Source organism: Physella acuta, unplaced genomic scaffold (assembly GCF_028476545.2).
Source record: "Physella acuta isolate Inbredline_101_S28 unplaced genomic scaffold, ASM2847654v3 ptg002136l, whole genome shotgun sequence".
Classification (NCBI taxonomy): Eukaryota; Metazoa; Mollusca; class Gastropoda; family Physidae; genus Physella; species Physella acuta.
In genome coordinates, this window is record NW_026733637.1 from 138,456 (window position 1) to 150,087 (window position 11,632).

Below are 11,632 nucleotides of genomic sequence, written 5' to 3' on the forward strand. Positions count from 1 at the left end.
CTGAATCTGGCGCTAAAAACTTATAAAAATAAAACTTAGACAAGATGGCTGCTATAGTAAATGAGCATGGATGCATCTGTTGGAAACATCGCTAGTCTTCATTTATTACGGAAAAGTTTTAATTCAAATGTTTAAAAACAGGTACATAAATGAATCAAGGAAACATTTTTGAATTTTTTAAAACATAAATCCTCCTCAAAATGTGAAATAATTATTAAAATTTAAGGAGTCACCTGTTTTTCACATTACAAATTGCGGGCGATTTTACGTACCCAAAACGATAGATTACCTAACTTATTACTTTACATAGTACTTTAATCAATACTTCTACTCTTGTATACGGAGTAGTTAAACTAGTAGATCAAATATAAAGTAATTTTGTTAACTTATGACCCCCCCCCCTTTGAAGCTCATCTACCATTTACCCCCCCCCCCCCCCCTTATACTTTAACAAAATATAATTTATATAATTTATATAGAATTAGAATATATATACTTTTAGTCGTCACCCCCCCCCCCCCCCCCCCCCCCGAAACTCTTAAGTTCTAAACTAAATAAGTACATAAGGAGAAAATACTTATCTTTTATCTTATTAAAATTCTTGATTTATATCCGAAAAAAATCTAGCTAGATTCTAGTATTACTTCATTTTTTATAAAAATTAATATCTCAAGCATTGAAGGAAAAGGAAATGGGATGAGGGAGGCTCACATCCAAACTGACTTGTAGACAATAAAGAAGTGATTTTTTTTTTGGTGGCTGACCCCTAATAATTTACTGCCTGCAAACTAAAATACTCTTATTACAAAATCTTATAATAATTTATCATTATTGCACATCAATTTATATAAAATTAAATATGCTTTTTAGTTTCATTTTCAACAGATTTCTACACAAGTTTATAAAAAGAAGATGGCTTACTCACTTACTCTACTTAAGGCTGTTGACATTTTCAAAATGTTGTCTTAACTACAGTCCATGACACAACTATACACAGGAACTCTATCAAATATAAATTATTAGGTCAGTAATTGAACTTAACTATACATTTATAATTTTCATTAATGTACTAAATAAACATGACTCATGCCCCAACCATGACAAAGATGATACCTACTACTTGTTGACAGATCTTCAGACTAAGAACAGGCTACAATAGTATAAGTCAAAGCATTTTCTTGAAATGTAAGTTGGTACCCGTGACTCATGCCTTTTTTTGTACGGCTCCAGAAAATGCTGATACTTATACCAACAGATGCGGTTTATACACTACGGCGTCAGAAAACCCCAGTAAAAAAAATTTTTTGGCAAAATTCTGGACCACTGTGCAATTATTTCATAATGTTGTATTTGTCGTCTGATCCCTTCCAAAGATATTACATTAAAAAAAATAAGAAAATAAAAAGAATAAGAAAAACTCAAGATTTAAAAATAATTTGCATTGCATCATTCAAAAAAAATTAGATTTGTTAAATATATTGAAATTGTGCTTACAATTCTTTATTTAAATTTTCAGCTTGTGCTTCAATTATTCTTACTTCAAAAGATTTATTATTGGTTTATGAATTGGGGCTTCTTCTGCTTTTCTTTTCCAGCATTTTTAAAATATGGCAAGTGTAAATTTTACTTTGATACAAACTTTTCATTGGTGTATTCAGTTCTGTTTTGTTTAAACTCACACAATTTTTTTTTAAAATTACCATTAAAAAAATTACCTTCTCTGTTTTTGTTCCAACAAATTATATTCTTTGGAAAATAGTACAAAATAATTATAATAAAGATGTTGTTTCAGCCCCTGAAATTAAATATAAAAAGAAGACTTGTCTCCCACTCTGAGCGAGTCAAGAGTGTAGAGCTGCACCCTACTGAACCCTGGATGCTGACTAGCTTATATAATGGACATGCATACATTTGGAACATTGAAACTAAGGTTTGCTCTTGCTATTTTTTTAAATAGAATTATTCCAGTTGTGTCATTCCCTACTCAGATATGATATGAGCACAGGTTGAAAAAAAAACAATTTACCTTATTGACCAGTGTACATTTTTTTTAACTATTTCATTTATGCTTAGTTCATTAAAAAATATTTTAAGTGGCAACTTTTTTGTTTCAGCAAGTGATAAAAACCCTAGATGTGAGTAATTTGCCAGTTAGAGTGGCCAGATTTATTCCCAGGAAAAACTGGATCGTAACTGGCTCAGTAAGTTTTAACCTTACCCTTGTTTATTTATGTGTTCAATGTTTAAATTCCTTAGAGTGCAACTTTATATCTATTCAAGATTCTCATTAACTCAAAGAATGTGCATGTTCATAGTATGTTCATCAGTTAAACTTCTATTATAATGATTTTTAATTGCCTAAAAGTGATGAAAACAATGTTTTTGAAATGACCAAATATAAATTTCTAGAATCAAATATAATTAATTGCTCAGTTCTTTGAGTGGAATGTTTTTTTTCTTAAAAAAACAAACATTTTTATTGTGTTTTTTTTAAAAATTGTAATATTTTGCTAATGTTTACAGTAACATAAATGTTCAATGATTTCATGATTTATTGGTTTATATGACATATTTTTCACACTACAGGATGATGCCCTTGTTCGTGTTTTTAATTACAATACATTAGAAAATGTCGTGCAGTTTGTGTCTCATATGGACTTCATCCGCAGCATAGCTGTCCATCCAACACTGCCATACATCCTCACAACTGGAGGTAATTCTGAACACCTTCACATGTAAACAGTTAGAGTTCTTGTTCTTTTGTTTTGGTATTTTTAAAGTACCTGCTTGTATTTCAGATGATGGCACAATCAGGTTGTGGAACTGGGAAAAGAAATGGGCCAGGATAAAAGAATATAGAGGCCATACATATGTTGTCATGCAGGTTGTCTTCAACCCTAAAGATAACCACCAGTTTGCCACAGCATCCTTAGATAAAACAGTAAAGGTAGGTTTTGTCTATAAACTTTTTCTGCACATAGGTGCTAGGGATTTTTATGTTATCTTATTCAAATGCTACTTTTTTTTTTAAATTTTTGTATAATATAAGAGAATAACTTATTAATGTTAAAGTTATTTTCTTTACAAATTTTTATTTATTATCGCATAAAAATATATTTTAACTTAAATTAATGAAGTTTTAAATATAATTTAAACCTGAATTCTAGTTATATCAGTTTTTGTATTTATTAAAATATTAATTTCTCCTTTGAATTGAAGGTTTGGCAGCTAGGAGCATTAACTCCTAACTTCTCTTTAAAACATGATAAAGATGTAAACTGCTTGGACTACCATCCAGGAAATGACAAGCCATATATAGTAACAGGAGAAGATGGGGGTGCTGTAAAGATCTGGGACTACCAGGTGGGTGGTGAGAAAACAGTGAAGCAGTATGTGTAGGTTATTCTCATTGAAATAAGTAGGTTATGTTTCTTTGAACTGAAATGTGTAGTTTATATATAAAGTTAAACGTAACTGTGTAGGTTCCAAAAATGTGAACTAAAATGTATAGGTAAGGTTTATTTTTAAATGAAATAAGTAGTTTCTACTCATTTCATTGTTTTATATACTTATCACTCCAGTATTGCTCAGCATTAAGTGAAAGTCTCAGGTGAATGCCATTCTAGTAATGTCTCAGGTATTTTGTTTTGATAGCTTCTGTGTGAATTGTATCTGCTCAGGTAGGCTTAGTTGTACAGTATAAAATACATTTATTTTAAAGCCCTTTATTTCAAGTTAAAAAATTTGCCTTGACTATTTTCACTCAGACCAAGTCATGTGTCCAGACACTGCAGGTTCATACAAAAGATGTCAACACAGTGCTCTTCCATCCTTCTCTTCCCATCATCCTCTCTGGTGGAGCTGATGGTGAGTACAGTCTAATAAATCATTGCTACGCTGATTTGTTAAAACAGTGTACAATGGTGCAGGAAGACTAAAACTTCACTTCAGTAGTAAAAATTTCTCCTTCTGTGAGCTGGTATCTCAAATAATATAAACTATAAATACTTTCTGTTTTGAAATATTTCAAGGATTAAAGTAACAATATTACTTAAAGTCTCTTTGACCTAGTACTGTTAGTACCATTTTAAACATTTTTACCTCATATTGCAAAGTATCGGAGAAAATCTGCCTTAGGACCTGTATTTATATTCAAACATAGAGTATTTTGGTCGTAATTTAAGATCTTTAAAGACAGGCTATATTTAAAAGGGTCATAAAACTCTCTATTTTGATGTGTTAAAAATGTTTATTTCCTGTAACTGCACCCATCAGGAACTGTTCGCATGTGGCACTCCAGCACTTACAGGCTTGAGAAAACATTTAACTTTGGCCTGGAGAGAGTCTGGATGATAGCATGCCAGAGGGAGTCCAACAATGTTGCCATTGCTTTTGATGAAGGCTGCATGGCTATAGGGGTAAGCCATTTCTTTTAAATCAGTTCAATATTAAGTTTTATATTTTTGTAAATATAAGTTAAAGATAAGTGAAAGTGGTAGATTCAAAATAGCAAATTTAATATATCTCTTGATGATTTATATATGGCTGAGGATTTAGTGAGTTTAAAATATGTGCAGTGTTCTCCGGCTTATAAGATGATTTTTTAACCCTGGAAAATCTCAAAAGTTGGTGGTCATCTTTTATGCTAAATGTTTTATTATAGGGCAGGTATATCCCTAATTCTATATTTTAATCTGATAAATTAAGGCTCACCCTATATACCCTGTTGCCTTGTAAGCTGGAAAAATGCAATATACCTCTATATTTTTGGCCATTTTTCATTTTTTTTCATGTGACTATTCATTGCTAATTTATAAGACTGACTCTACTAAATAGATAAAAATTGTTGCATTAGATAGGTCAGCAGGAGCCCCCCATGTCCATGGACCAGTCAGGCAGAATACTCTGGGCCAAACACTGTGAGATCCAGCAAGCAAACATCAAGTCTATGGGAGACCAGCCTGTCAAGGATGGAGAAGTTCTTGTCCTTGCCATTAAAGACATGGGCAGCTGTGAGATCTACCCACAAGCCATTTCCCATAACAGCAATGGAAGGTTGGTTTTATAACACAAAAGCTGCATTCTTAAAATAAAAAAAAAATTTTTTGATCATTTATTAATGTCTACTTATGAAGGAGTATTATAAAAATCTTTATTTAAACTATGAATAAGTTGTAAAAACTACCCTTTCAGATTTTTCTTAAATTTCTTTGACATGTGAAAGAATTATATGTTCAACACTATGCCTAGCCACCCTTCCTTTCTCTGCCTGGAGTGAGATACCTATCAAAGTGGATGGACTTTGGAAAATCTTGCTGACCCAAGCCCTGAAACTGAACTCACTGCTCCATCATTTGTATACATTACTGAATAGTTTTCATTGAGCGTTTGAAAACATGCCAGTTAATAAAGAACAATTTTCTCATAGATTTGCTGTGGTGTGTGTGCTCTACTCCAATTACTGCTGCATCAATTGTATATGGTCCTAAATATATTTTAAGTAGCATTTGAAAACATGCCAGTTAATAAAGAACAATTTTGTTGTAGATTTGCTGTGGTGTGTGTGCTCTACTCCAATTACTGCTGCATCATTTGTATATGGTCCTAAATATATTTTAAGTAGCATTTGAAAACATGCCAGTTAATAAAGAACAATTTTGTTGTAGATTTGCTGTGGTGTGCGGTGATGGTGAGTACATAGTCTACACAGCTATGGCCCTGAGGAGCAAATGTTTTGGGACTGCGCAAGAGTTTGTCTGGGCTGATGACTCATCTACCTATGCCATAAGAGAAGGGAATTCAACTATAAAAATCTTCAAAAATTTTGTGCAGCACAAGTCTTTCAAGCCAGCTGTAACTGCAGAAGGTAATCAAATATCTATTTATTTCTTCAGTTCATTGTCTCCCTTCTGTTGGCATGGTAAAGTGGGATAAAAGAAAGATACAATTTTGAGACTGGGACAGAGTAATTTTGGGCATATTATATATATATATATATATATATATATATATATATATATATATATATATATATATATATATATATATATATATATATATATAGTGGGTTATTGACCAGACACCATTTGCTTGAATGATATCAAATTAGATATATATAGCAACTTTATTTCAGAGTACTAAGTACCAGAAAAAATATAAAGATAAAACTGTGGTACCTGGACATTTTGTATACAATTTTATAACAAATGGTTGGTTAACAGTGAGTTGAAACAAGCTATGTGATGAATTATTTTACACTTCTCTGAGCTCAATATTCTGCCAAAATATTGCAGGTATATTTGGTGGTCATCTACTTGGTGTATGTACACCCAATGTACTCACTTTCTATGACTGGGATAGCTTAGCACTTGTTAGGAAAATTGAAATCATCCCAAAACATGTAAGGTTCATATCCAAATTTTTAAAATGAATTGATAATAAAAGCTTCTCAATTAATTAAACCTTCTTGTTTTAAAATTGTTCCTTTTTTAGAATATCACAATTTAATAGTTTATCAATTCCCTTACTTTTAAAAAAAGATATTAGCTTTAATTATATTTAAATAATTTATAGTTTTTGTGATTAGTAGTAAAAAATAATTGTCTGCTTTATTATTGTGCATTAAATTTTTTTAAATTTAATCATCATACTTGTACATTATTATTTTAAATCCTTAAATTCTGTTTGTTTGTTTTAATATTTTTATTTTTATTATCCAGATATTCTGGAATGACAGTGGTAATTTAGTCTGCATTGCCACTGGAGAATCTTGCTTTATTTTAAGATTTAATTCTGAAGTTTTGGAGAATTCAAATTTGGATCCAGAAAAAATAACTGAGGATGGAATAGAAGACGTTTTTGAGGTGCCTCTTTATTGATCATAGTTTTTTTTTTTTCAATTAGTTTTTAGTAACTTGATGTATAGCTAAAATGCATCAGTGGAACTAATTAAGTAATTTTTTGGCATATTCAGGTTTATTTATATAATTTCTTTTTGATGTTAGTTATTATTTTTGGCATTTCTATAATGGACACCAGCGAGAAAAGTCTCAAAGGTATTTGAGAGGTGCATAAATTAATTTAAAAATCAGGCACGGCGTAGTTACAATTAATATGGTTATAAAATCCTGTCTGTATGGTTTTTTTCGGACTTTACTAAAGATTGGGTGTATTTGATGTTTTTAAAATTTTCTGTAACTAAATAAAAATTTAAAAAAACGCAAAAACAATTTGATTTTCACGTGTAATGGCGACATAAACAATGGCCGCCATAAATTTTATTGTACACATTGTAAGCTAAAAATAGAAAAAATAGGTCATGGTGTTTAAATTTGCATAGTTATTTAAAAACTTGATCTGCAAAGTTTTGTAAACAAAATAACTATAAAGTGGGGCTGTCAGAAATCGATCACGGAGTTCCTTTACAGCCAATCAATGTTTGTCTTACGAAAGTGAAACATCGGGTTATAACTTAGGCTTGATGAAAATAAATAGAAATGTAGCCTTAAACTCAACAAATTATTTTCAAGTTCTCTGGATCTGCAACTTGTATAGCATTGATTCTAAAAATATTACATTTCTGAATTAATTTTAGGCTTAAGTTTTTAATAAAATTGTATCTTTTATTAGTTTTATGGTCCTAAATCTAAAAAAGCACATTTTTATTCCATGTCATTGATGTCAACAACATTACGGAAGGAATCTCGTCAACTCGCTGGTGTCCGTTGCTAGCAGTGCATATTTATATCATGTCTAGTTTTCATGTGTGGATCTATCGAAGTAGAGTTGGTCATATTTGTTTTGCCAAGTTTACAATTAACCGAAAAGCAACTTATTTTTTATTTGAACTTGTTCCTAAAAGTATTTACTGAACCATGAATGCTGAGCCGAAATTTGTTAAATTTTTAAACAGATTTCACTATAGTAACTGTTGAACAGTTAAATAATCATTGTTATTTGTTTTGTAAAAAATTTGATTTTTGTGTTTCAGGTTTTAGAAGAAATGAGTGAGATAGTCATAACAGGTGTATGGGTAGGGGACTGTTTTATCTACACCAGTAGTATCCACAGAATTAATTACTTTATCGGAAGGGAAACTATAACAGTGGCTCATTTAGACAGGTGAACTTTGTTTTGTTTTTTCTATCTACTTTTGTATGTTATATGAGCAGCAAAGCCAGTTTGATGATAGAGGTTAAAAAAAAACAACATACCAATGTTTAATTCTGAACAATTGTTTTGTTACTTGTTTCTCTTCACTCATTACTCTCCCAGGCTTTGTGTTTGGTATTTCTTTGTTTCTTATTTGTGAGTCACAGCCAAAGTGTTATATAGGAATTATCATATTTTGCTATTCTGTTCATTTACTTATAGTTCATTTAATAATATGACCCTGGTGTCTGAATAATTGTTTACACAGGCCCATGTACATCCTGGGATACATCGCTAAGGACAACAGACTGTATCTAGGGGACAAGGACCGTAACATTGTCAGCTATTCCATCCTGCTGTCAGTGTTGGAGTACCAGACAGCTGTCATCAGGAGAGATTTTGAAAATGCTGACAAAATTCTACCCACAGTTCCTATATCTCAGCGGAGCCGTCTGGCTCATTTCCTTGAGAATCAGGTGGGATATTTTCTTCTGGTACTCTTTCACTAGTTGCCATTGAATAAAAAAAAGTATTAGGCTAAGTCAGGGGCAGATAACTTGAAAGTCCTGAACTGTATAATGCTCTTTGAATTAATAGCTGCGGCCTTTTTAATTTTATTAAAAAAAACTTGACACTAAGAAAAAGGGAAAGAATTTGTTCATTACATTTTATTGTAGTTCTTTTGGTTTAAAGAAACAAATAAAGATTTCTGGATCCCTTTTGTAATATTTTTCATTTATTGCTGAAATATTCCTAGCTTCAAAGTTAACAACTAAAATTGTTGTAATATAGCTAATAGGGATGTGGTGGTCAAATGATAGAGCTTACGACTGCTAGCCCAAAAGTCTTAAGTTCTGATCCCAACAAATGTTAAACATGATGATGATAACAGCTAATAAAGATGTACCTCTTCTAAGTTTGCAGTTTTATCTATTTATATAGTCAAATAGTATAGTGAACATTCAATAAACAGAAAGAAAGTTCACAGAAACATTGTCCGGTTTTCATTTTGTTCCTACTTTACCCATCTTCTGTGTTCTGATAAAGACATTGAGTCGAAATTTACATTGCACATGTGAAGTCTGTGAAACTACTAACACTATTTTTTTAAAAAAAAATCTCTTGTTACATACAGTTAAATATTAAATTGATTGAGTTGGATCGAATACCTTACCTAACTTTTGAATATTGCATTAAAGTTTTGGTCATGATTGAAATGTCAATAAACATATGCTACATTCTTAGACAAATATTGAAAGTCAAATGATTTTTTTTTACCATTTAGGGCTTTAAAGCTCAGGCCTTAGCACTGACAGTAGATCCTGATCACAAATTTGATCTTGCTCTTCAACTAAAAGATCTCAAGACAGCTTATGCAGTGGCCAAGGAAAGTGAATCAGTGGACAAATGGAGGGAGTTGTCCAACCTGGCTATGAAACAGTCAGACTTCAGACTGGCCAAGGAATGTTTGCAGATGTCACAGGATTTTGGTGGACTTTTGTTGTTAGCCAGCAGTTCTGGCAGTGTTGCTGATGTTGCCAGTTTGGCCAGGGATGCGGATGAGGCTGGAAAAAATAATGTTGGATTTGTGGCCCACTTTGTCCTGGGAAGGTATACTTCTTTCATTATGTATTTTAAAATAGCATGCTGTTGTTCAGTAATATATATGTGTGGGAATCATTTCACTTGCCATAAATGTAAGATCTCCTGAGTTAGTATATAAATAATCAATTTTTAAAATGCGAGAACAAGTAAAATTTAATTTAGTTTGGTATGATTGCTTAGAACAATATTGTATTGAGACACAGGAATCTGTCACTTTTACCCTATTAAATATTGAAAATAAAGTTTTTTATATAATGTTGTATTTTGTAGCTTAAGTTTAATAAAACACAAAAGGTTCTTCTTTGTTGGTTTGAACTTACTTATGTCATTGTCACTAATGTCATTGTTACAGAATTGAGTTTTATAATCAGTTGTTGAATTAGTATCTTATGAATGCGAGTTTTCCAAATATAGTTTACTTATTACCAATCACTCTAAACAGGTATGAGGACTGCCTTGAAATTCTGCTTAAAACTAATCGCATTCCCGAGGCAGCATTATTTGCCAGAAGTTATCTCCCTTCTCAAGTTACGAGGTAAATTTTTACTCTTAATATGAATAAAATATTAAACTTTTTGAATTGATATTATAAAACTATTTAGTGTTTTATGAATGTTTTCCTCTAGAGTTGTAACTTTGTGGAGGCAGTTGATGTCTAAAGAAAACAAAAGAATAGCCCTGGCAATAGCTGACCCAACAGAGTATGAGAACCTGTTCCCTGAGTTCAAGGCTGCACTTAGTAAGGAAAGTTTAAGACAAACTGGCAAGTGTAAATCTACTGATGCAACTGACCTACAGACCACTCTGGTATATAACAGATTATTTATTCCCAATCTTTTCCAAGCATTTTTCTTTTTTAGTTTAAAGAAAAATTCAGGATATTATCACATTGTTTATATTACCTGCCTCTTTTACTATATCTTCTTTTGTGATCTATTTTAAGATATAAATGAAAAAATCATTTCTACCCTAGAATAGACCAAGGATTTTACAATTGATCTTTCAGACACCTAATAGAACCTCAGTTAAACAGAACACCACAGATACAGAAAGTCACAGCACTACAGAGGCAGAAAATGACTTAACAGATTTTGAAAATGTGACTAAAAATGTCAGGTCAAGCTCTGAAGATAGTGAGGAGGAGGGAGGGTTTATCAAGATTCCAGTTGGAGCTGAAAAAAAGGTATTACTTGTGCCAAATTTTTCTTACTTTTTTTTCTTAAGTTTTTGATTGTACCTCTGGCAGGTTATAAAGAATCTTTGACTGAGCTAGCATTGCTACTAAAAAAAAAATTAAGATTCCCTTTTTCGTTTTTATAAATACCCAACTATGGGATTTTGTGGTCTGTAGTGCGTACGACTGCTAACCTGCAAGTCTCGAGTTTGGATTCTGGGCTAAAGTCCATGTTTAGTCCACTCAACTCTGATGGTTTACTGATTCACATTAGGGAAAGTAAAAGTGGTTGGGCATAGTGCTGACCACACTATCCCTTCATATACCGAGGTCACTGATATAGGTGAACTCTCCTTTCACCTGCTCCTATGGATTGACATGTTTGAAAGCCATACTTTACACCCAACTAACTTATCAGCATACAACTGTAGATGACTTAAAAGTATGTGTATTATAGATTCCGGTAGAAGCGTGTGAGGCGCCAGAGATTGAAGGCAAGCCGAGTGCCTCTGGTAGCTTCACTTTGTCAGAGCTGGAGAGAGAACTGGAACTAGACTTGGAGAACATCAGCCTTAATGACTACGACTTGAATGTGAGTTTTCACTATCCATTCTATCATCTGTGTCCTCTTGCTTGCTTTTTAACATTGTTACATTATATAACAACGAGCCGACCCGCTGCGTATCATACGCCGCTATTTAG

At 32.1% G+C, this 11,632-nt stretch overlaps 1 protein-coding gene across 1 annotated transcript; it reads left to right on the top strand.

Annotated features, from left to right (window-relative positions):
- The first annotated feature begins 1,795 nt into the window (after positions 1-1,795).
- Positions 1,796-11,020, top strand: LOC131932313 (coatomer subunit beta'-like). The gene is made up of 18 exons (XM_059289187.1): positions 1,796-1,930; positions 2,115-2,201; positions 2,587-2,713; positions 2,799-2,947; positions 3,220-3,363; positions 3,768-3,867; positions 4,276-4,418; positions 4,856-5,055; positions 5,667-5,866; positions 6,294-6,400; positions 6,720-6,863; positions 7,991-8,121; positions 8,420-8,627; positions 9,437-9,762; positions 10,199-10,291; positions 10,383-10,563; positions 10,763-10,939; positions 11,003-11,020. The coding sequence occupies exons 1-18, from the start codon at positions 1,877-1,879 to the stop codon at positions 11,018-11,020; spliced, it is 2,589 nt and encodes an 862-aa protein (XP_059145170.1). The 5' UTR covers positions 1,796-1,876.
- Positions 11,021-11,632: the final 612 nt, after the last annotated feature.

Bases quoted from the DNA above. Each gene is read 5' to 3' on its own strand.
- LOC131932313 (XM_059289187.1), top strand. From the start codon at position 1,877: ATGCTGACTAGCTTATATAATGGACATGCATACATTTGGAACATTGAA. The intron at 2,714-2,798 runs GTAATTCTGAAC...CTTGTATTTCAG, and splicing joins ATACATCCTCACAACTGGAG to ATGATGGCACAATCAGGTTG. The intron at 4,419-4,855 runs GTAAGCCATTTC...TTGTTGCATTAG, and splicing joins AAGGCTGCATGGCTATAGGG to ATAGGTCAGCAGGAGCCCCC.